Source organism: Rhinopithecus bieti, unplaced genomic scaffold (genome assembly GCF_001698545.2).
Source record: "Rhinopithecus bieti isolate Rb0 unplaced genomic scaffold, ASM169854v2 scaffold_61117, whole genome shotgun sequence".
In the NCBI taxonomy this organism is placed as follows: Eukaryota; Metazoa; Chordata; class Mammalia; order Primates; family Cercopithecidae; genus Rhinopithecus; species Rhinopithecus bieti.
Genome location: NW_016824934.1, coordinates 565,058 through 590,324, shown reverse-complemented (window position 1 = coordinate 590,324; position 25,267 = coordinate 565,058). Strand labels below are relative to the sequence as shown.

General features: G+C 37.9%; 1 protein-coding gene and 1 long non-coding RNA gene across 5 annotated transcripts in view; one reads left to right on the top strand and one right to left on the bottom strand.

Moving 5' to 3' along the window:
- The window catches only part of THADA (THADA armadillo repeat containing), a 349,278-nt gene that overhangs the window by 19,919 nt on the left and 304,092 nt on the right, over positions 1-25,267 (top strand). The window contains exons 12-20 of one of the 3 annotated variants that reach the window (XM_017862713.1): positions 1,048-1,739; positions 3,088-3,266; positions 4,211-4,366; positions 6,043-6,165; positions 9,747-9,870; positions 16,463-16,614; positions 20,254-20,464; positions 24,515-24,650; positions 24,929-25,065. In XM_017862713.1, the coding sequence (XP_017718202.1) occupies positions 1,048-1,739; positions 3,088-3,266; positions 4,211-4,366; positions 6,043-6,165; positions 9,747-9,870; positions 16,463-16,614; positions 20,254-20,464; positions 24,515-24,650; positions 24,929-25,065 (1,910 nt within the window). Of the gene's footprint in view, positions 1-1,047; positions 1,740-3,087; positions 3,267-4,210; positions 4,367-6,042; positions 6,166-9,746; positions 9,871-16,462; positions 16,615-20,253; positions 20,719-24,514; positions 24,783-24,928; positions 25,066-25,267 lie in introns of those variants that run through there. The other 2 variants (XM_017862711.1, XM_017862712.1) reach the window with 2 other exon arrangements.
- Positions 19,111-25,267, bottom strand: part of LOC108522496 (uncharacterized) — a 42,104-nt gene continuing 35,947 nt past the window's right edge. For both annotated transcript variants that reach the window (XR_001883490.1, XR_001883491.1), the window contains exons 2-3: positions 23,413-23,520; positions 19,111-19,401 (exon numbers count right to left, since the gene is read on the bottom strand). This is a non-coding gene — a long non-coding RNA (uncharacterized LOC108522496). The remainder of the gene's footprint in view (positions 19,402-23,412; positions 23,521-25,267) is intronic.

Sequence of the window (25,267 nt, the reverse complement as noted above, 5' to 3'; positions counted from 1 at the left end):
TTTTAAAACTATAAAATTTCTACATGTGTAGTGCTTTAGAATTTATGAAGAACATTAACATAGGTAATCTAAAGTGATCCTCACAAGTCTGATAAACTATCAACATTTCTAAAATTAATTTTAACATCTTAAAAGTCAATTCAAACAACTTTAGAATATTTTTATCACAAAGAAGCCCCATTCCCCCAACCATCTCCAACCCTTGGCTTTCCTTATGTTTTAAATTACATGTATAGGCCAGGCATGGTGGCTCACGCCTGTAATCCCAGGTGTGCAGATCTCAGGCAGGTGGATCACTTGAGATCAGGAGTTCAACACCAACCTGGTCAACATGGTGAAACCCCGTCTCTACTAAAAATACAAAAAATTAGCCAGGTGTGGTGGCATGTGCCTGTCATCCCAGCTACTGGGAGGCTGAGGCAGGAGAATCGCTTGATTGAACCTGAGAGGCAGGGGTTGCAGTGAGCCGAGATTGAGCCCCTGCACTCCAGCCTGGGTGACAGAGCAAGACCCCGTCTCAAAAAAATAAATAAATAAATAAATAAATTACACATGTAATCATCATCACAATCAAGAGAGTGAATATTTCCATCATCCCCCAAATTTCCCTATGTCCTTTCCTGGACTATTATCATTATTTTTGAGACAAAGTCTGTTACCCAGGCTAGACTGTAGTGGTGTGAGCACAGCTCACTGCAGTCTCACTCGTGAGCTCAAGCAATCCTCCCACCTCAGCCTCCCAAGTAGCTGGGATTGCAGGTGTGTGTCACCACACCCAGCTAATTTTTTAAATTTTTATAGAGATGGGGTTTCACTGTATTGCCTAGGCTGGTCTTGAACTCCTTTCTGGATTACTTTTTACAAGGTAAAAAGATTCATACACAAATTTGAGATCGGTTTTGTCTTGTGGTTTTTTGTTCTTGTAAATTTAATAATTGAAATTTGTGCTCATTCTTTGTATTTAATATTTTTAAAGTCTAAATTGTAAAATGAAATTTCTTTTACTAATCAGTTTACAATAATGGATCATGGTTCGTTTTTCTTCAGGATTAAAGAGCCAACGCTGGAAATGTTTCTGTCTAGAATCATGGCATCCTGGACTAATTCAGCCATACAAGTCCTTGAATCAAGTTCCCCCAGCCTAAGGGACAGCCTGAATGGGAATTCAAGTATAGTTGGGAGACTTTTGGAATATGTCTATACCCATTGGGAACATCCATTGGATGCTCTGAGACACCAAACCAAAATCATGTTCAAAAACCTTCTCCAAATGCACCGGCTCACTGTGGAAGGTGCAGTTTTGGTCCCTGATCCTTTCTTTGTGAAACTGACTGAGAGTCTTCTGCGATTGGAATGGCATATTAAAGGAAAGTACATGTGCCTTGGTTGTTTGGTAGAGTGCATAGGAATTGAACATATTCTGGCTATAGATAAAACTATTCCATCTCAAATCTTAGAGGTGATGGGAGACCAGTCATTGGTACCTTATGCAAGTGACCTCTTGGAAACCATGTTTAAAAATCATAAGAGTCATTTGAAATCCCAGACTGCTGAGAGTTCTTGGAATGACCAGTGGCATGAGACTTGGGTTTCTCCTCTCCTTTTTATACTGTGTGAAGGAAACTTGGATCAAAAATCTTACGTGATTGATTATTACTTGCCAAAATTACTAAGTTACAGCCCTGAAAGCTTACAGTACATGGTAAAGATTCTTCAGACTTCTATTGATGCTAAAACTGGTAAGAAAAATGCATTTTTGTTTTAGTAATTTCTAATTATGATGCTTAAATATAGGTAGCTATGCAGATGCTAATCATATTTAAATTTAAATATCACTTCTATAAATAGTAAAGGAGGAGATTAATGATAGATGTTTCGGTTTGAAACGAATGTTCCTGTATAAAGCTGAATGGAGTTTTTTGGCTGAAGTCATTTCTACAAGCTAAAGAATAATTCCACTTACAATGATAAACTTTCCTTTATTACAAGGTTTTAATTCATTTTTTCAAGTTCTGAATTTATTTTGTTGTATTACTGGAATAAAAGTTTGTGTGTCTTATATAATGTGCTTATTCAAGTGATTGAGACAATAATTAAAAATTGTGTTAGGCAAGGTTAAAGACAGGTAACTTGGCAGTAGCAAGTTATTTTCTCTGGGGAAGTGACAAAATTCAGAGGCATGATCTGAAGAAATAGCCATCTATAGTTACTTAGAATAGGGGTAGACATCCCATTAAAACTCACAAACCCTACAGGAATCACTGCAAATTCAAGCATAATTCAGGATGTGTAAAGTGATGATCATGACACATCGTATAAATCTTAAAATTATTATATTGTTTAACAAAGCAAAAATGTAGTATCGTATAGTGTAATTTTAAGAAATATTTTCAACTAAAATTGTTAAAAACTTTCAGTACGTCAAAGAGTAACCATGAGGTAGCAGGAAAATTTGATTCCTGTATGTGAAAATAAGCCATTTTTTGTAATTTTTGACAACAGTTGTTCTTGACTTTTTGAAAAGCCATCTGAAATTCAGGATTCAAGAATCTGTTCTGAAGTAAGGTTGTCTTTATTTTTATATCAAGCTGCCCTGTCTTCCTGGTAATGGCTGATGTCCTAGCCTCTGAAACCAGCAGGCTCTTTGTGTTCCTTTTTAAATCTTCTTTACTAGTGAAAAATAGTCACTGTAAAATATGCAGAGAGGTTCAGTGTTTACTTTTAGAGCAATAATAAGTCTGTAGTCACCGATGTGTTTATTTCTCCACCTGATTTTTTTTCCTGATTTACTTCCTGATTCATTTTCTAAGTGTTAGGGAAAAAGTAAAAATGTTAGCAGGTAAATAATGATTTGTTTACGTTAACAATAAGAGAATTATGCTTACCTGAAACGATTGACAGAAGGACAGATCATTTTAAATAATGATTTATTTTAGAATAGGAACTTTAATTTGTGTTAGAAATGAGTTTAAAATGTGATTTTTATTTATTGAAATAAAATGTTAATTGGAAACATGAAAATTAGCAGTTGATAATTATAGTGGTCATTGCATAATATGGTAATTGTCTTTGTTACTGTGCTTTCAGGACAAGAGCAATCATTCCCATCCTTAGGGTCTTGTAATAGCAGGGGGGCTCTGGGAGCTTTGATGGCATGTCTGCGAATAGCTAGAGCTCATGGACATCTTCAGTCTGCTGCTGATACCTGGGAGAACCTCGTGTCTGGTGCAAGAATAAAGCAAGGCTTAATTCATCAGCATTGTCAAGTAAGTAAAGAAAATTACCTGGATTTGTACGTGCAGTAGATCCCTTTCATGTAGCAGTTCAATATAGAGGCCCCTACATTGTGTCCTGCACTGTTTTAGGGAGTTCATAAAGAGAATGAGTAGAAACCCTAGTCTCCCAACTAAACTTTCAGTAGACCCTTTCTTCAAGCTACTGCAAGTTTAGTTGAGGATGTAAGAAAACTTACATAAAACAACTGGAAACTCTTAGAACTGACAGTACAGATACAAGTGTGCCATCAATACATAAGGACTCCCTTGGGAGGCTCAGAAGAGACTGATCAGAGCAGGTGGTGCTTGATTAGGGAAGTGATAGATATGATTAGAAAAGAGGAAGCCTTGGAGCAGCATACAAAATGGAGGGACCCAAATGAGCAAGGTCTGGAGGATGATTAAGAACATTGCTTATCAGGCGTGGAGTGTTTTGGACATTTTTTGGAAAGGTCTAATGTTAGGCTAAAGACTTCATTGATTCCCAGGCACCAGCTGGTTTTATTAAGCTAAACCAAAGCCACTCTGTTTTCAGCAAGGAATTACATTAGTGGAAACATGAATTTCCAGCGTGGGAACAGAAAGAAACCAGGAAACCAGTTAGAAGTGCCTATCAGTAATTTAAGAGTGAGGTGATGGGGTAAAGGGAGTCACTGGAAAAAAAGAGAAAAAGGAATGAAGCTGAGCATTACCATGGAATAAAAATCTTTGATTGTTGCATTTTATAAATCCCCAGTTTACACATTTAATAAAATAATTGTATAGGAAATAACACTAGGATCTTTGAGATTAAGAAACCTTTCTAAGGTACCTATTGGTGAACTGAAGTTTATTTTTTTCCTTTTGTAGCCTATGTAAGTAATTAAACAATTCAAGTGATTTAGGTTTGGCTTATTTCTTGGAAAATTAACCTTTTATTGCTTGATGTTTTTTAGGTAAGGATAGATACATTAGGCTTGCTTTGTGAAAGTAATCGAAGCACAGAAATTGTTACCATGGAAGAAATGCAGTGGATTCAGTTCTTTATTACATACAATCTTAACAGCCAGTCTCCAGGAGTGCGGCAACAGATCTGTTCACTTCTTAAAAAGGTAGAATTTCCCATCAGAAGGCATAGGGAAGTGGTGAACTTTGTTTGGGAAATGGTTTTTAAAAAGAGCCCAGATTTTGGAAGCGTGTGGGAATGGTCATGGAATTGGGCTACCGCATCTGTTCATGATGGCCCTTCTGTGACCTGTTCTCTGATTACATAAAGCTTACATTTGGGATTAAAATCCAGAGTGGAAAGCACACACCCCTCCCCCCACCATTTTTTTTCAGGAGTTCAGGATCAGCCTGGGCAACGGTGAAACCCTATCACTACGAAAATACAAAAAAATTAGCCAGACGTGGCAGTGTGCATCTGTAGTCCTAGCTACTTGGGAGGCTGAGGCAGGAGAATTGCTTGAACCTAGGAGCGGAGGTTGCAGTGAGCCGAGACTGTACCACTCCAGCCTGGGCGACAGAGTGAGATTCAGTCTCCAAAAAGAAAAAAAAAAGAAAAAAAAAAAGGGTCTTGCTCTGTCACCCAGGTTGGAGTGCAGTAGTGTGATCATAGCTCACTGTACCCTCCACCTCCTGGGCAATTCTTTCTCCCCAGCCTCTCAAGTAGCTGGGACGACAGGGGCATACCACCATCCCTGTCTAATGTTTAATTTTTTTTTTTTTTTAGAGATAGGGTCTCACTCTGTTGCCCAGGCTGGTCTTAAGCTCCTGGGATCTAGTGGTCCTCCTACCTCAGCCTCCCAAAGTGTTGCTATAGGCATGAGCCACCACACATGGCCAAAAGGCCTTTCATTTTGGTGTAGTAAATCAACCTTGGGTTCTTTTTTGTAAAGAAAAAATCTAATGCTGGAGTTAAGGTATTTTTAAGAAAAATTGGTAGATTGCCTGTTCTCTTTGACATGGATGCAGCTGGAAACCATTTCTAGCAAACTATCCTGAAAAGTAACAAACACCCGCCTATGTTCTCACTCATAGTGGCGAACGTGACATGCAAATGAGAATCACTTGACTCTGGGAGGAAGGGAGAAGTGTGAACATCACGCACTTAGCGGGCTCACTAATCCATGGTTTTGAGAGGGGAGCAGAGGGGGAGGAGGGAAGTTGCATAATTGGGAGTGTGAACAATATTACTAACGTGTGCCCTATAGAATGCAATGACTAAAAATCTGCAGTGTGCGTACGACGGTTGATGGGTGCAGCCACACCAACATGAGAGCCTGGCATAGAGTTTTAACAGATATGTAATTTAACCTAGACGTTATGCACATGTTACCCTAGAACTTAAAGTATAATAATAATAAAGAAAACAACATAAAATAAAAAGAAAATTAGGTAGGTAACAGGAGAAAGAATGCCATTGCATTTTTATAGTTTTAAGCGCCTCATAAAGTGATCATTATCAAATAATCCAACTTGAATTAATTGTGCAACACATTTATGGGGTGAAGAATTGGTAAAGTAGGGAAATGACTATATCATTTTCAGGTTTGTGCCAACTTAAAGGAAATAGAACTGTGGTTTAATGATAGTATTCTGCTTTGCAATAATAACTTTGTTTTGGTATAAAATTATTTTCCGTCTAAAATAAATGTTATAAAATATTAAGAGATTAAAAATCAGTGCTCTCCTTGCCTGACGTTTTATTCTAAAGAATTTGCCTCTCAGGCTGACATTTAAATTTAATGTGTGGGTCACCTCTGCTTCATTTCCTTTGTCTCAAAAGTTGTTTTGTAGGATACAGGAAAGTTCTCAGGTACTTTATAAATTGGAGCAGAATAAATCCAAACATGAACCAGAGAAGAAGTTAACCAAACAGCACCCTTCTGTTTCTTTACAGCAGTATAAGGTAGGTGCTATATTTCTAAACATAGACTTTTTTAAAAAATTAAAAAGTATAATGAATAAGCATAAAAGGGAAATAAATGGAAGTCTTTTGGTGAATTGTGTTTCTTGCTTTTTTTCCTTCAAGCTGAGTATTACCTATTTCTTCTGCTGCTTTGGTGCAGCTACTTGATGTAGCCTGGGTTATGGAACCAGTGTTGTACTGGAGGACTGTTACAGAATGACGTTAGTGGGCTAACCCCAGTCACTTTCAGCTTATGTGGGCCAGGTGAATTTAGTACTTTAACAGAAGGGTAATTGATGGTACTGAACACCGTCCTTCTCCAGGGAAGAAGACTGCTGTTGCTGGGCCTCTTTTCTCGTTAGATTGACATGACTTGCAGAGGCTTGGTATTAATGACTCTTGGCCTGTGGTCCAGCTGTGGAGGGAGCTTGCTGTCTGTCTCACATTGGAGTGAGCTTGAAGAGTAGGGCTGGATTTTAGGGCATTGTGTTAATGAAATGGATGGAAACCCAGGTACAGCAGCTCCAGTCTGGGCCAGGGCTTAGCTTGACAATCTTGAATTTCTTTTCAGCAGAACAGATTGAGCTTTTCACTGTTCTTCCCCCAAATCTAGCCTTTGAGAAGCAGACCCTTTTTTTCTCCTCAGGCCCAGATAGAAGACAGAACTTACCTATTTATTTTGAGAAAGAGGTAGATGAATAGATTAATGATACATTTGAAGTATGACATGCTCACTACTTACTCTAAACATTATTATGGATGCCCTTGGTTTTCAGTTTTGTATTTAAAAGATAAAAAGCCATCAAAGAATATTTCTATTCAAAGGCTAAAATCAGCTTGACTTCTTAAAATCTCAATGACGAAGATTGGGAAGTCACAACCTGAATTTTAAAGACATAGGTTTACTCCTGATTCTGCCACTTATTAGTTGACTGACTTGAGTCTCATCAACTATAAGCAGAATTAGTAACCTTTCTCAAAAGATTGATTTGAGGATTAAATGAAAAAGCTCTTTGTAGACTGTGTATTTCTCCACTTGATCTTAGCCAAAAGGCCAAGAAGTGATGTAAACTATATATCTCTCTATAAAGCCTTGCTGAGAGTCATTAAAAGCGACTAGCGCTGGCTCATGCCTGTAATCTCAGCACTTTGGGAGACTGAGGCAGGAGGATCACTTGAGCCCAGGACTTCAAGACTAGCCTGGGCAACATAGCAAGACCCCATCTCTATTTAAAAAAAAACCAAAAAACAAAAAAAAACCTTGAGACGGGCTTGGTGGTGCACACCTGTGGTCTCAGATACTCAGGAGGCTGAGGCTTGAAGGTTGCTGGAGTACAGGAGGTCAGGGCTGTGGTGAACCTTAATTATACCACTGCACTCCATCCTGGGCAACAGAGCAGTGAGACCCTGCTTCAAAGAATTAATAAATAAAAATTTAAAAAGTGACTAGAATATATATTGAAGCCCCCAGTGTGCGTGTGGGACAGTTAAAAAAATTTCTTTTAAATTAATTAATTTTTTTATAGATGTGGGTTCTGCTGTGTTACCCAGGCTGGTTTCAAAATCCTGACCTCAAGTGATTCCCCTGCCTCCACCTCCCAAAGTGGTGGGATTACAGGCATGACATACTACCTACTCTCAACATTATTATGGATTATTTTGGATATTATGCCCAGCCTAGTTATTTTGCAGTTTCTCTTAGATCATTGGTAGATTTAACAATGCATATCTCGTTTGCTTTCTTTTTGTAAGGGGTAAAATGATTTGTGAAAACTCAATTAAGTACTTGGAAATACAAAAGCTGTTTTTTGGGTTGAGATTCTGAATTTTCATGTATGTGTGGTTTCTTGGTGTGTGCTTATAAGTATGCATGTTTTGAAAATTAGTGCTTAGAGTCTTAATCTGAGTCAGTCTCGTGGTTGTGGTACTTTTTCCCTAATGACACACCTGTGGCTTTTGGAGGTTGTGACCTTGGCACTGTATTGTCATGACTGTCACATCGTCAGAACAGTGGGTGCCGTGCACAGTGTGTGGTGTGCTCAGTGCCAATCAATAGACTTTAAGTGCTGGGGGAGAAGAGGAGGCTATTAGTTGAAAAAGACATCTTCTCGTCTAGTGGAGATTATTTTATACCTAAATAACTGATAGTAACTAGAGTCCTTTTAAATTTATAAAATGTTAGATGTCCATGTTCTCATTTAACCTTTAATAAAAAGGCTGTAAGATAACATTCTTATCCCCACTTAACAAGTGAGAAAGCTGAAGCTCAGTGAAGTGCAATAACCTGTGTAAGGTTTCCTCAGCTAGTAAGTGGTAGAGTCAGAACTCCAGTCCAGACCTGCTCTTGACTCCAAAATCTCAGTATTTTCTCCCCGCAATCCCCAGTACTAGCTTAATGAAGGCTTGGAGATAAGAAAGTACAGGGAGAACTTGGGGAATGGTGAATTCAGTGGTGTGAATGACGTAAAATACCTTAGGGAATGGAGGACTTGAGTAATGGGAAGTGAATCCAAAGAATCCAGTTGAAAATGGATAGCTTTCAGTGATAGGCCAAGGAAGATTTGGAAGCTTCACTGGGAACCATTAAAAGTGATTAGAGCATATACTGAGCGTTACTATGTGTGTAGGATAGTGTGCTCAGCACTAGGCATCCAAACATAGAAATGTGGTCCCTACCTTCATCGTGGCTGCAGTCTGATTGCGGGAAAGAAGAACTATATTTAAGCATATAAATGACAATACAGTTTGAATGATACCTCCTAGTGGATGATCTTGTGTTTTTTAGATGGAGTTTTGCTCTTTCATCCAGGCTGGACTGCAGTGGTGTGGTCTTGACTCACTGCTACCTCCGCCTCCTGGGTTCAAGCAATTCTCCTGCCTCAACCTCTTGAGTAGCTGGGACTACAGGCGCCCGGCACCACACTGGGCTACTTTCTGTATTTTTAGTAGAGACGGGGTTTCATCATGTTGGCCAGGCTGGTCTCAAACTCCTGACCTCAGGTGATCCGCCCGCCTCAGCCTCCCAAATTGCTGGGATTACAGGCATGAGCCACTACGCCTGGCCCTTGTTGTGTTTTAATGTGAATCCTGTTTCACTTATAATTAAAAGTAGTTTAACTAGGATATTTTTCAGTAATGGCCCTATTCCTTTGAAACCTAATAGAATTAATAACCTAATAAACTCTTAGGGCTTGTGGGGACCTAAATGATAAATCCCCAAGATTGCATGTTCTTCACCCTAGAAATGAATGCAGGGATCTTTGGTAGAGTCAGTGAAGACTAGGGCTGTTGAACCCAGTGAGACTCTGTCTTAAAAAACAAAAAGTGTACATATCTGTCTGGGCTACAGTAGAAATTGTACTTCTTGTTGACTCTGCAAATACAGGGTTTATTAAAGTCGTGATATAGCTTATGGTCAAGGGTACTAACCTGAATTATTAAGCAAAGTGAACAACCAGTATTGTTTTTGAAATTTTTTATTTTACATTAAAACAAAACACCCACTCTAAAAGGGTGTTTAATACGGTGAACATAACCTATTGTGACGTAATTATACTTACTGTAATTTTTTTTTTTTTAAGAATTTCATGTCATCCATTTGTAACAGTCTTTTTGAAGCATTGTTTCCTGGATCTTCCTACTCAACTAGATTTTCAGCTTTAACCATTTTAGGCTCAATAGCTGAAGTTTTTCATGTCCCAGAAGGTAAGTGTTTAATAATGTTAAGGGAAGTAATTTTTTTTCTTTCAAAACATACTTATTCTACATTTTGCTTTATTTGAAGTTTCAGTTTTGTTGCCTTTCTTTGAGGTTTTATTCTTACCATATAATTCTTGCTTGTACATAATGAAATTTGCCAGTAAAGGACAGAAGAGAAACTATCTCCCTTTTCATTGATCATTATTTGCCAACCCCAAAGTGTAATTTTCATGAATTATGCTTATTATGGAAAGAGTTCCAGCTCTTATCTCCCTAATTTGTTTGTTGCTGTTTTAAGATAGTATCCAATCTGTTCTTTAAGTTTTAAAATTTGAAATAATAATAGCTTCTATTATATTTAATATTTCTCAGTGAGCTCTGTAGTTAGAATGTGGTTTCCCTTACATACCGTCTGTTTCATATGCCTCAATCTGGTTTCGGAAAGACAATATGAGGCTGTAATTTCCAAGTATTCTGGTTTAATGATACCCTTTGTTTTTCCTTCTGTGTGGTTCTCAAGAGGGTGAAATTTCAGTTCCCTCTTCAAATCTTTTTTTTTTTATTTTTTCCTTTTTGACAAGAAATTATTCCTTTTTTTTTCTTTTGAGACAGAGTCTAGCTCTGTCACCCAGGCTGGAGTGCGGTGGCATGATCTCGGCTCACTGCAACCTCCGCCTCCTGGGTTCAAGTGATTCTCCTGCCTCAGCCTCCCAAGTAGCTGGGACTTCAGGCATGTGCCACCACGCCTGGCTAATTTTTTGTGTTTTTAGTAGAGATGGGGTTTCACTGTGTTAGCCAGGATGGTCTTGATCTCCTGACCTCTTGATCTGTCTGCCTCGGTCCCCGAAAGTGCTGAGATTACAGGCGTGAGCCACTGTGCCCTGCCAAAATGATTCTTTTTTCCGTGTACATGTGTGTATATATGTTATAATGCGGGATTTCTTGCTTGTGCTCAGTCTTCCTTGACTGTGGTCAAACAGGAAAATATCCTGCTCAGCTACTCTTTCACAGGGAATGGCTGAAGTACGAGGGAGCTTTATACTATCATTGGATTCCTTTTAATTTTAAAGTATTGGTCAAAGTGTAATTTTTTGACAGGACAGTTAGCTAATGTAATAGAGGCTTGCTTCATTTGGGGAAAATCAGTTTTAAAAGTTTTATTTTGAAAAAAATCAACAGCAAAGTTTCAAGACTAGTTCAATGAATAGCCATGTACGCTCTACCTAGATTCATCGTTTTTTTTTTTGTTTTAGTTTTTGTTTTTGTTTTTTTGAGACGGAGTCTCGCTCTGTTGCCCAGGCTGGAGTGCAGTGGCGTGATCACTGCAGTCTCTGCCTCCCAGGTTCAAGCAGTTCTCCTGCCTCAGCCTCCTGAGTAGCTGGGATTACAGGTACCTGCCACCACGCCTGGCTAATTTTTGTATTTTTAGTAGAGACAGGGTTTCACCATATTGGTCAGGCTGGTCTCGAACTCCTGACCTCAGGTTTTCCACCCTCCTCAGTCTCCCAAAGTGCTGAGATTACAAGCGTGAGCCACCGCACCCGGCCGATTCATCAGTTATTAATATTTTGCAATATTTGCTATATCTGTGTCTTTTATTAATTTTATAACCATAACACAATGATCAAATTCAGGAAATTGAATGTTGATACAATGCTTTAATCGAATATACAGTCCATATTTAAATTTTGCCAATTGTCCCAACAAATGGCCTTTTATATTATAGAACAAAAAACTAACTTCTTACAATCTGGGAAGCAGTCCTAGATCACGCATTGCGTTTTGTTATTATGCCTCTTTTTAGCTTCCTTTAATCTGGAAAATTTCTTGTTTTATGATATTAACATTTTGGAAGAATATGTCTCAATTGGGGTTTGTCTCATTGTTTCCTGATGACTTGATTCATGCTGTACATTTTTGCAGGAATGTTGCATGGATGATATAGTGTTCTTCACAGGGCATCCTATTAGAGTATTGATGATATTGGCTTTCTACAGTATTTATGTAAGAAATATGATCACCTTATTCAGGTGGGGATGGCAGGCTTAAAAATGGTCTCCAAAACACATCCACATCAAATCCTTAAGAAGCTGTGAATGCAAACTTTACATGGAAAAAGGGTCCTTGCAGATGTTCTTAAGTTTAGGATCTTGAGGTGAGATATCTAGATTGTCTTGATGGACCAAAAATGTCATCACAAGTATCCTTACAAGACAGAGGCAGAGAGAGATTTGACAAACGAAAGAGGAGGCAGTGTGACAGCGTAGGTAGAGATTGGCGTGATATGGCTCCAGGCCATGGAATGCCTGCAGCTGCTGGAAGCTGGAAGAGGCAAGGAACAGATTTTAGAGCCTCTGGAGTGCATGGCCCTACTGACACCTTGATTTTGAACTTCTGGCTTCCAGAACTGTGAGAGAATAGATTTCTGTGGTTTTAAGCCACCAAGTATGTGGTAATTTGTTACAGCATTCAGTGAATGCAGGAGTCTCCCGTCAGTTCATAAAATTTCAGTGGTACTTCAACTTAATTTAGAAAATAAGTTTTTACCTCAGAGTGATTGATTACTTCAATCTTATAACAAAAAGTTTCCTGCGCATTTGATGTAGTTGTAGCTGCACCTAAGTGTGTGGGAATTAAAACTAGGCTGAAGCGTACCTATAATTTTTCAGTCAAGAGAGTAATTTGATACATTTAAATGTACTTTAAAAATGAAAACCCTGAGTCATCTTCCTAATGTATGAGTTTCATGTAATTGGGCAGTGACTTATGCCATTGTAATTATGTTAGACAACTGGGAGGTAATGTAAATGGAGCAAGCTATACTGTAGCCATTACTTTTAAAGGAGACTTAAGAACCTTGACTGTGAAGTACAGGATGGGAGATGTAAATTCATCCTTCATTATTATCTCAAGAACTTCAGTGATAGGACTCTGATTTGAGATTAGTCAAATGGTTTCTGCCTTTCCTAGACCAAGAAGAATAAGTTGCATGCATCTTTCTTATGTGGAATCAAATGCCACAATATTGATGGTAATACAGTTCTACAATTAGATTAAAAGGATTTGTTCAGCAAATATTAATTTAGTGCTTATTATATGTCAAGCAGCCAAGGATATTCACTGTCCCAAACAAGGTGCTTCTTCCTTTGGAGCTTATGTTTCAGTGAAGGGAGACAGGAATGAACAAGTAATACGTAGAATTTGTATATATTATTACATTATGTAGATGCAAGATTATGTAGATTATGTATGTACAAGATGTAGATAAGTTCTATGAAAAATATTTCAAGAAGATAAGGGGGATATATAGAAAACCTAGGAGGCTGGAGAGTGTTAGTGGCTTCATACAGTGGTGTCATAAAGGGTTTCAAATTGGAAAAAAGCTCTTAAACAACTGATGGATGAAAGAATAATGAAGGAAGTTAGAAAATATTTTGAGATGAGTGAAAGCAAAAATACAACATACCAAAACTTATGCAATGCTGCAAAAGCAGTGCTTATAGGGAAAGTTATAGCTGTAAATGCCTACGGCAAAAGATCTTGAATTAATAACCAAGTTAACTTTCTACCTCAAGCAATTAGAAGAGAAGAACAAACTTAAAAGGAAGGAAACAAAAAGATTAGAACAAAGATAAACGAAATAGAGAATAGAAAAACAGCACAAATAACGAAACCAGAAGTTGTGTTTTTTAAAGATCAACAAAATAGACAAAGTTTGCTAAACTGGCTAAGATAAAAGAAAGACAGTACAAACAACTAAAATCAGAAATGAAAGTAGGAACATTTCTATTAAGTTTGCAGAAATAAAAATGATTATAAGACAATACAGTGAACAGTTATAACACCAAGTTAGATAATCTACATGAAATGGACAAGCTTCTAGAAACATGACAATTACTGACTTGAGAAGAGATAGAAAATGTGAGCAGACCTTTAAGAAGAGATTGAATCAGTATTCAGAAGGCTCACAGAAGGAGAGAAGAGAAAGTTTAGGGCGAGTGACTTCTCCGGTGAAATTTACAAAACGTTGAAAGAAGAATTACACCAGTCCTTCTCAGACTCTTTCAAAAAATTGAAGAGAAGGGAACACCTCCTACCTCATTTTATAAGGCCATCATTACCCTGATACCAAAACCAAAGACACTTAAAAGAAAACCGGCCGGGCGTGGTGGCTCATGCCTGTAATCTCACCACTTTGGGAGGCCGAGTCTGGTGGATCACGTGAGGTCAGGAGTTTAAGACCAGACTGGCCAACATGGTGAAACCCCATCTCTACTAAAAATACAAAAAATTAGCTGGATGTGGTGGCGGGTACCTGTAATCCCAGCTACTCAGGAGGCTGAGGCAGGGGAATCGCCTGAACCCGGGAGTCTGAGGTTGCAGTGAGCTGAGATCACACCATTGCACTCCAGCCTGTGTGACAAGAGCAAGACTTCATCTCAAAAAAAAAAAAAGAAAAGAAGAAAAGAAAAAGAAGATAAAAGACCAATATCCCTTATGTATATAGCGGCAAAAACCCTCAATAGAATACTAGCAAACCAAATCCAACAGCATATTAAAAGCGTTATATACCATGAGGAAGGAGTTTATCCCAGGAATGTAAGGGTGGGTCAACTTAAGAATAATAGTCAATGTCATCACATTAAAATGAACGTGGAAATACCATGTGATCATCTTAATTTATGCAGAAAAAGCATTTGACAAAATTCAGTACCCTTTTATGATTAAAAAAATGAACACAGCAAAACTAGGAATAGGAAGGACAAGATGATGAAGGACATTTGTAACACAACCACAGGTAACATCACACTCGGTGAGCAACTGAAAGCTTTTGCCCTAAGATCAGGAAGAAGACACAGATGCCCACTGTCACCACTGCTGTTCACTGTTGTACTGAAAGTTCTAGCCAGAGCAATTATACAAGAAAAAAAAAAAAAAGCAGTCAGATTGGAGAACAAGAAGCAAATCTGAGCAAAGTTGTTAAGGAAGTAACAAAAACCTCAGGTGTCGGCTCTAGGAATTTCATAGGGTTGTGCTAACTTGTAAATTAAGATTAAATGAGAAATTTGTATCCCAATTTATATTCCTCAAATTAAGTAAGCATAAGAATGTTTCCATTTTCCTTAGGAGTTGACTTGTGAAATTTTTTTTTTTTTGGCGGAGTCTTGCTATGTCGCCCAGGCTGGAGTGCAGTGGCCGGATCTCAGCTCACTGCAAGCTCTGCCTCCCGGGTTCCCGCCATTCTCCTGCCTCAGCCTCCCAAGTAGCTGGGACTACAGGCGCCCGCCACCTCGCCCGGCTAGTTTTTTGTATTTTAGTAGAGACGGGGTTTCACTGTGTTCGCCAGGATGGTCTCGATCTCCTGACCTCGTGATCCGCCCGTCTCGGCCTCCCAAAGTGCTGGGATTACAGGCTTGAGCCACTGCGCCCGGCCTGTGAAATGTTTTTAAGTGTTCTTCACATTTTGCCTTGAAACCCTGTTTTTCCACAGTTCTTGAGTCTTCATCCTAGAGTTAAGTGGAGTCAGTGATTGCCCCTAGAGTTAAGTTAAGTCAGTGATTGCCATCATTCTTTAGGGTAATTTTTCTTTTCATCCCTTGGTTGGCTGAAATTCCTTTTTCTCTAGAAGTTTCTGGAGATAAGTAGTTCTTAATTTCTTGCATATTATAAAATGTTTCTATTGTTCTTACACTTGAATAAGAGTTTGATAGGCAAAGTTCTTCACACCTTCATTCCCTGAGGATTTTGTAAGCATTGCTCCATTATCTTTTAGCACTACATGTTGTTATAGGGACGAGTGCAGCCAGTCTAGTTTTTTCCATTTTGTAGATGAATTGAGCTCTTCCCTGAATGGCCAGTAGATTCCTTCTTTATCCTTGACTCCCAGTAAGTCTGTCAGGATATGTCATCATACTGATCATTCTGTGTCAGTTCATTCTAAGATACAGTAGGACTTTTCTTCTTTTTTTTTTTTTTTGAGACCAAGTCTCTGTTGCCCAGGCTGGAGTGCACTGATGTGATCTTGGCTCACTGCAACCTCCACCTCCCGGCCTCAAGTGATTCTGCTGCGTCAGCCTCCCAAGTAGCTGGGATTACAGCCGTGTGCCACCATGCCCGGCTAATTTTTGTATTTTTAGTAGAGACGGGGTTTTACTCCGTTGGCCAGGCTGGTCTCAAACTCTTGACCTCAGGTGATCCACCCGCCTCGGCCTCCCAAAGCGCTGGGATTCCAGGTGTGAGCCACTGAGCCCGGCCAGGACTTTGTATTCTAGGTCAAGAAGTTTTATTAAGATTTTTAAAAAGATGTGTTTCTAAATTTACTTGTTTTGTTTATTTTAACAATAACTTAGGAATCTTTTACATAATATCTTTTGAAAGATAATGGAATGGTTTAAAATCTTTCTTAATTTGGAGAACTGTGGTACTTTGTCATTTTAAGAATTAAATTAATGGAAAAGTTACTCTTTTATGCTGTCATGGGTAAAGTATGAAGTGTGGTTTTTTGGTACTAATTTTCTATAAATTTGGTCAAATAACTTCAGAAGGTTGATTTCCTTTTATTCACTTTTAAATCTTTTTGTTTTTAAAATATTTTTAGGTAGAATTTATACAGTGTATCAGCTGAATCATGATATTGATGTTGGTCGTTTCCAAGCACTAATGGAATGTTTTACCAGCACTTTTGAAGATGTGAAAATTTTAGCATTTGATCTTCTGATGAAGTTATCAAAAACAGCTGCACATTTTCAGGTATCAGGACTTTTCTAGTATAAATGTGGTGTATGCATGGAAACTTTCTGTCAGCAGATAAAGCAGTCTGAGGATTTTTCATGCACTTTGCATCTGCCATCTCATGGTTTTGGACTGTTTCTTTCAATTATCATTAACACCTCTCTACTATTTTGGGGTTGGTGGGAAAGGAGGAAATATCAAAAAGTAAATAAGGCCCAAATCAGTGAGCTTTGCTGTTTTTATTGCTTTGATAAAAAGGGAGGTGTAGGAGGTGGTAGGTTTTATTGTTTACCAGATTATTGGTAGATTTTAGTTAACTGTGGTTTCCCCTGTTTCCTTGGACATGTAATATTCGATCAGAACACATCGCTTACAGTAACTTGCATTTTTTGAGATAATCTCCCTTTTTCATACACTTGAGAAACTGAGTGTAAATGAGGTAGAGAGGATGTTTCTGGTTTTTCAACCAGCAATAGCTAAACTGAGACTGAAACTTACCAAGTACTTGAGGTTAACAACAGTCCCTGGGTGCTCTACCTCATCCCCAGCCCCTCCATTCTTCCTGACACATTGCTCTTCCCACTTTGGGGTAGGAATTAAAGATGGGGTTGGAAGTGAACACATTGCGTGGGATGAGTCTGCAGGGGACTTCCAGACCCAGGCTCTTAGCTCTGCCCTTGAGGCTTCTCCTGGGGCTGTTGGGTCACCAGCAGAGTACAGTTTCTGGAGCTTAGCTATGGCTTTCTATTAGAGCTCTGTAAAGGCCGAGGGTGGCTGCTGCAGCTGAGCCATGGTCTAGGCTGTGGTTGTTCAGCTGTGTTTAGGGCATGGTAGCTTGTAGATGCAGTGGAATTCTGTAGGATCACATGCCAGAGAGGGTAGTATCTGTTTCTGTGGCTTCTAGATGGCTATGTAGAACATCTATCTATCTATCTCTCAGAACAGCTCTTTTTTGACTTGGGTCAATGTTGGAAGTTGCTGTACAGCATGTACCGATGCCTATGATTTTTAGGTGCCCTTGTGAGCAGAAACTTCCCTGGTGCTCAGGCTGCTGACTTTCATTACCATTTTAAAGAGGAGATTTTAAAGAGGAGATTTTCTCTTCCTCTGTCTGCCCCTCCTCACCTTATCATTCGTCACATCACCTCATATTTTGTCAATAGCGATGTCTCATTCTTGGCAAATATTTTGAGAGTACCTGGATGGAGAAGGCATATTATGGCATAAATGTGAAAGACTTGGCCCTTACATCACTAAGGGCCTTAAGGGACCTCTGCATCTCTAAATTTGATAAACCTGTGCTTGGTATAGTGACACTAGCCATAGAATTCAAGAAATTTAGTACCACATGTGGTTTGCTGTAGGATTTTGCTTATACTCTCTGTCTGGCTTCCAGATTAGTAAACTAGTTAAAGGAATAGGCATTCAAGATTTAAAAATATTAATTATATATTTGTATCAGGGTTTTCTAGAGGGACAGAACTAATAGGATAGATGTATATCTAAAGGAGAGTTTATTAAGGAGTATTGACTCACACGATCACAAGGTGAGGTCCCACAATAGCCTTCTGCAACCTGAGGAGCAAGGAAGCCAAAGCTGAAGAACTTGGGAGAGTTTGATGTTCCAGGGCAGGAAGCATCCAGCATGGGAGAAGTAGGCCGGAAGACTAAACCAGTCTAATCTTTCCATATTCTTCTTCCTGCTTTTATTCTGGCTGCGCTGGCACCTGAATAGATTGTGTTTACCCAGATGGAGGATGCCTTTCCCAGTCCACTGATTCAAATATTAATCTCCTTTGGCACCCTCACAGACATAACCCAGGAACAATACTTTGCATCCTTCAATGCAATCAAGTTGACACTCAGTATTAATCATCACAATATTATATTTCCAAAGTCTTTCTTTGGGTGTCCCTTATATAATATATAATTAATTTTTTAATATAGTTAAGATTACAGAAGTTTTTGAATGCTAACCTGATCTCTTTAAGGACGTGTACGTACGTATTGTTGACGGCATTTTTTTCTCATAAGTCACTTGACTACCCTGTTCACCTAGTTTACTCCCCTTCTTTCTGTGGAGCTGCATATCCTAGATCTTTTGTCATATTATACTTCGATTTACCTAAGATGATGGAACAAAGACATTTTAGACTTTAAAGGCTATTATTATCTTTCTTACTAATGGTTAATAAAACAGTTCTGGGACTTAATTGTCAGTTAAAAAATGGCTTAGATGCTTAGTTGGTTCTAATACTTAAACTTGAACTTTGGCCACTACTTTTAAGTTTTTTGTTTAGGTCATAGAAAATAAACAATCAAATGGTAAAGAATTTAAATTGGAATAAACAGATATTTAAATCAGCACATTTGATATCTACTGTTGTGAAATTATAAAACATCATCAAATATTTGTAGACCTGTAATCTACTTCAAAATTGAGTGTATAATTATTTTCTCCTGACATAAGATAGGACATAATCCTAGTAGAATCAGAATATTATTGAGCAGCCAAACCCTGACTTCCAGACTGGTGAACACACAGCTTGCCAGTTGTTGAAGTTGGGACTAGGACTCATGTCTTCTGTTGTCAACCCAGTGCCTTTCCGTGACTACAACAGCACACTGTCCTTTGTTCTATCTTCTTTAGGACAGGCGATGTGAGTGGATGTTTCTATGAGATATAGGTGTGGGAGCGCTGATGCATAATTTCTGAGGCTGAATTGATCACTTTGTTTTCTACACACACGAAGTTTTGCCAGGTACAGCCTCCCAGGGGATTTGCAGTTTTCTCCAATGAACTACCTGTATAGGAAGGAGGAAGGGAGAAGGGCAGCCATATGATGCCCAGGTGAAACATCAGCCCAGAGAGACTATGAACTGCCCTGTCTAGAAATAATAAATATAGTCTGGCTGTAATCATAGCAAAATTCTACAGGACAAAGTACACTTTTGCTGAAGAAAGAAGCAGTTTTTAAAAAAGGTTTTATCAGTGTTGAATTTCCCAATTGAAATTATTTCCAACCGATTAGTAATCATTAATTACTGTAATAAAAAACTTACCTATATTCAGGGAGAAAGGAAATTAATATTTATATTGAGTTACAGTTGTATGCCAGGCTGCGTTTTTTTTTTTTTTTTTTTGTCATAGAGGCAGAGTCTCGCTCTATTGCCTAGGCTGGAGCGCAGTGGTGCAGTCATAGCTCACTGTAGCCATGAACTCCTGAGCTCAAGTGATCCTCCCCTCTCAGCCTGACTTGCTGGGACTACAGGTGTGCACCACTACATGCAGCTAATTTTTAAGTTTTTTTGTAGAGTAAGTTTTTTGTCTCACCGTGTTACCCAGGCTGGTCTCAAGACTCCTAACCTCAAGTGATCCTCCCATCTTGGCCTTCCAAAGTGATGGGGTCACAGAGATGAGCCACTGCACCCAGCCTGTGTTGTTTTGTTTTTTTGAGATGGGGTCTCACTATGTTGTCTTGGCTGATCTTGAGCTCCTGGCCTCAGGTAATCCTCCTCTATCAGCCTCTTGAGTAGCTGGGACTCCAGGCTTGAGCCACTGTACCCAGCTCCAGGCTGTGTTTTAAATAATTTACTATTTTTTTAAATTAAAGAAATCTTTAATTTGACAGTTACTGAGTCTGTGCTTTATTCTAGGATTCAGAGAAACTGCAAGGCTTATTTCAGGCAGCATTGGTGCTCAGCACAAGCACCAAACCATACGACTGTGTGACAGCTTCCTACCTGCTGAACTTCTTAATATGGCAGGATGCTCTACCGTTATCCTTGTCTGCCTACTTAACTCAGCAAGTTGCATGTGGTGATGGAGATAGGCCAGCTGCTGTGGTGGAAAGGAACACATTAATGGGTTTGTATTGATGTTTGCTCTTATCAAAACCAGTATCTTACTCTCTCAGTATTCATTTGGCTAGAATATTTAATGGTTAAACATAGACTTCGTGACTTTTTATTTAAAAGTTTATCAGCATATAAGAGCACCATGGGTTCTTATTATGCAAATGAACAGTTTACTCAGCTATAATACTTTTTTCTAAACAGAAGATTTATGTTGAATAAGCACATATACAAATATTTATTAATAAAGTTCTTTTTAAATGAGAATTACCTCTTTCTCTACCAAAAGTTTGCTTTTTTCCCTGCATAAATTATACTGTGACTAGAGACAGACCATCTTTATTGTTTCTATATAGGCAGAGTTCCTTTGTCTGTCAGGGTTTATGTTTTAATTAACTGTCATACCCCTGTCTTTCTCTTTTCCCAGATAGCCAGTTCCAAAACCTATGGTCTGAGATTGTTCAGATCTAGTGATTTTCCACAAATATTTATTGGGGATTCATGTACTTAATTTTATGCTAGTCAATCTTCATTTTGGAATTGTACTAGAAATAAGGACAGATAAGGATATTTTTTTTTAATAGGAAAAGGGAGATCAGATATAGAGAGTTAAAAATTATTATTTCCAAGATGGTAGAAACAGCCACAAAAAAGAGAACTAGTAATGGGAGGAAAAGAGGAGGCCATGGTTAGTTCTGATGGGATTGTTGCCAGATATCTGGAGATAGAGAGATGACAGTACCATGGAGGATGATACTTGCCTATTTGAATTGCTTCATGGCTGGATTTAAAAGGAGACCCTATTTAGACAGTGGGAAGAGGACTGCAATTGAGATGAATAGGGAGTGCATGCCTCACATAAAGACTTTCAATTCAAGACATTTTAGGACTTTATGAGATATTTCAAACATACAAAGAATATTTAAATATAGAAGACTTAAGTATATATACGTGTAATATATATAAATAATATGTAAAAAGTTCACAAGTTTTGTTCACAAGCTAGATGATCACACTTACTGTAGCCATACAATAACACCCATATCTTTGAAGCCTTTCCTTTATCCTAGCCGTATTTTATATTTTTATCTTTTTTTTTATAATATTGCCTCTGGCATATATATGTATTATATATTATTCAGTTTTATGTGATACTGAATTTTTTCAGTAGTACTTACTGTGTATATTATACAGATTTACCACAATTTATGAATCTGTTCTCCTATTGATGGACTTTTTTTCCTAAATAAGTAATGCCAATGTAAACATTCTCATATAGATCTTTTACATATAGGTTGAGCATCCCTAATCCAACATCTGAAGTAGTCCAAAATCCAAAGTTTTTTGAGTACCAACATGACACTCAAAGGAAATGCACATTGGAGCATTTTGAATTTCGGATTTTCACATTTGGGGTATTCAAAGTATGGTGCAGATATTCCAAAATCTGAAAAAATATAAAATCTGAACTCTTCTTGTCCCAAACATTTCAGATAAGGGGTACTCAGCCTATATATTAATATATCTTCTAATGCACATATCTAAGAGTTTGTGGTAAACAAATGGAATAATTTGGTCACAAAGTATGTGCATCTTGAGCTTTATGAGATGATGCCAAGTAGGCTTTTAAATTACACTTTCACCAGCAAATTCTGAGACTTGTATTGCATCACATCATCACCATAATTTGCTATTGTCAGATTTTAAAATTTTGTGTAATACAAAATAATATTTAATTGTGGTTTCATCTTACATTTTTCTGATTACTAATGTAATTACTTTTTCCCATGTTTACAAGCCATTTACTTTTCCCCTCAATGCAATGCCTTTTGATGTCCTTTGTCCAGTTTTCTGTAGGGTTGTCTTTTCTTATTGATTTTAGGAGTTTTAATACATTGTGAATGATAATGATTTGCTGTTTTTACACAAATCTAATATTTGGAATATAACCTTCTCCTTCCAAGGCATGAGGGGAGACATCTGTTATAGTGGTATAACTGGACACGTACATGCAAGAGAATGAAATTAGATTCACTACCTTACGCCATATACAAAAATTAACTCACAAGAAATCAAAGATCTAATATAAGAGCTAAAACTATAAAACTCTTAGAGGAACACATGAATGTCAATCATTGTAATCTTGGATTAACCAGTGGTTAGTCATGACTTCCAAAGTATAAGCCACAAAAGGAAACAAAAAATAAATTGGACTTCATCAAAATTTAAAACTTGTATGTGAAAGGATGCCATTAAGACATTGAAAAAGCCTGAAAAATGGGATATTTGCAAATCCTACGTCTGATAAGGGACTTTTGTCTAGTATATATAAAGAACTTTTACAACTCACTAATAAAAGGACATAACCAAATTTTAAAAATGGGCAAAGAATCTGAATAGACATTTTTCCAAAGAAGGTACTGTTACTTACATGAACAGTAAGCACATGAAAAAGTGCTCAGCATCAAAAGCCTTTGTAGAAATGCAAGTCAAAATCACAGCGAGAAAGCACTTCACAGCCCATAATTATGACTATAATTTAAAAAATAGATGATGACAAGTGTTGATGAGGATGTGGAGAAAGTGGAACCCACATAGACTGTTGGTGGGATTTTAAAATGCTGTATCTGCTTTGGAAAATAGTCTGACAGTTCCTCAAAAGGCTAAACATAGAGTTACCATGTGACCCTGCAGTTCTACTCTTAGCTCGAGCTGCTATAACAAAATACCATTGACTAAGTGGGTTAAACACAGACCATTATTCTCATAATTTTAGAGGCAGAGAATTCCAAGATCAAGTTTCCAGTTCCTGATAAGGGGCCTCTTTTTAACTCTCAGATGGCCACATTGCTGTGTGCTCACAAGGCAGGAAGAGAGAGCAAGCTCTGGTCTTTGTTCTTATAAGGACACTAATCCCATTATGAGGGTCCTAATCTCATGACTTAATCTAAACCTAATTACCTTCCAAGATCTCCATCTTCGATTATCACGTCAGGGATTAGGGCTTCAGCATACCAATATTGGGGTGGGGGAGGGAGCACAAACACGTAGTCCATGAGAAGCATATACCTAAGAGAAATGAAAACATACATCTAAACAAAAACTTGTACAAGAATGTTTATAGCAGCATTATTCATGGTAGCCAAAAAGTGGGAACAATCCATGTGTATCAACAGATAATTGGATAAATAAAACGTGGTATGTCCATGTGGTATGGCTATACAGTGAACTATTACTCATCTAAAGGAGGGAATGAAGTATTGATACATGCTGCAGCATGGATGAACTTTGCAAACATGCTAAGTGAAAGAAGCCAGTTCTAAAGGATCACATATTGTGTGATTCCATTTATATGATACGTCCAGAGTAGGCAAATCTATAGACAGAAAATCAATCATTGTAATCTGTCTAGATTGTAATCATTGTAATCATTGTAATCTGTATAGACAGAAAATCTGTCTATAGATTTGCCTACTCTGGACGTATCACATAAATGGAATCACACAATATGTGATCCTCTAGGGCTGGAGAAGAGTAGAGGTGCAAGGAGAGCAGTGACTGCTAACGGGTAAGTTTTCTTTTTTTTTGGTTTGGTGGCAGGAGGGCAGTGAAAATGTTCTAAAATTAATTATGGTGATGGTTGTACATATGTGACTAGTAAAAACTATTGTATACTTCAAATGTATGAATTTTGTGGTATATGAATTACTTTTCAAAAAAACTGTTCTTTTTTTTTCTTTTTTAATTTGAAAGCCATCTGCTGTCCAATGAGCAGATGCCTCATCAGCCTCGGGTTTGATATCCTAGTGAGAGGATGTTTAGGAGGAAGGACTAAGAGTGAATGTTGTAATGGATACAGGCAGTTTAGGGAAAGACACTCAGTTCTGCCTTAACTAGAAATGAGCAACCCTGTTGGATAACCTTGAAAGATCTCTTTTTGATTAAAAAAACTCTAGTGTAAAGTTCATTTGAGTTGGGCATATTAATGGGAACTGTTCTGCTGTTCGTACATTTACAAATGTTTTAAAATTGCCATTACTTTGATTTTGTTTGCTTTTTCTAGTTATCAAATGCTTGATGGAAAATCTTGAGGAAGAAGTATATCAGGCTGAAAATTCTCTGCTTCAGGCAGCAGCATCATTTCCAATGTATGGGCGAGTCCACTGTATAACAGGAGCTTTGCAGAAGTTATCTCTAAAGTAAGGATTTCTGTAGCTACCTTCCTGTCTCAGAAATCCATTCATTTCTGAGCTTTAACCTCTTGTTGGAATGTGTCCTGGGAAAGGCATGCAGTCTATTGCTTTGAATAAAATTGACAATCAGATTTAAAACATACATATCTGTGTGTATTTTATGTCTCACATATTTTATATATTGAACAGTTTTGAAACACAAATTCAACTCCTTTTATCTAGTTTTCATTTTTAAAATGTGATTTTTGCTTTTAGTATAAATTTCCCTAATGTTCTTGTTGCAGCAGCCTGCAGTTGGTGAGCGAGTGGAGACCTGTGGTAGAGAAGCTCCTTTTGATATCCTACAGGCTTTCCACTGTGGTGTCTCCAGTCATTCAGAGCTCATCCCCTGAAGGCCTCATACCAATGGACACTGATTCAGGTTAGCAAATGAAGAAGGCAGGCTAGAGTGCTGTGGTTTGATTATTATGTCTTTACCTCTTTTTTCCTAAGTATTTCTTTGGGGAGATATAAAGCTAAATTGAGGAGAAAAGTATTATTATTATTTGTGGCATTTCTGCCTTTTAGCAATAGTTTTAACTATTAAAAGGTAGCAACAAAAAAAAAAAAAAAAAAAAAAAAAA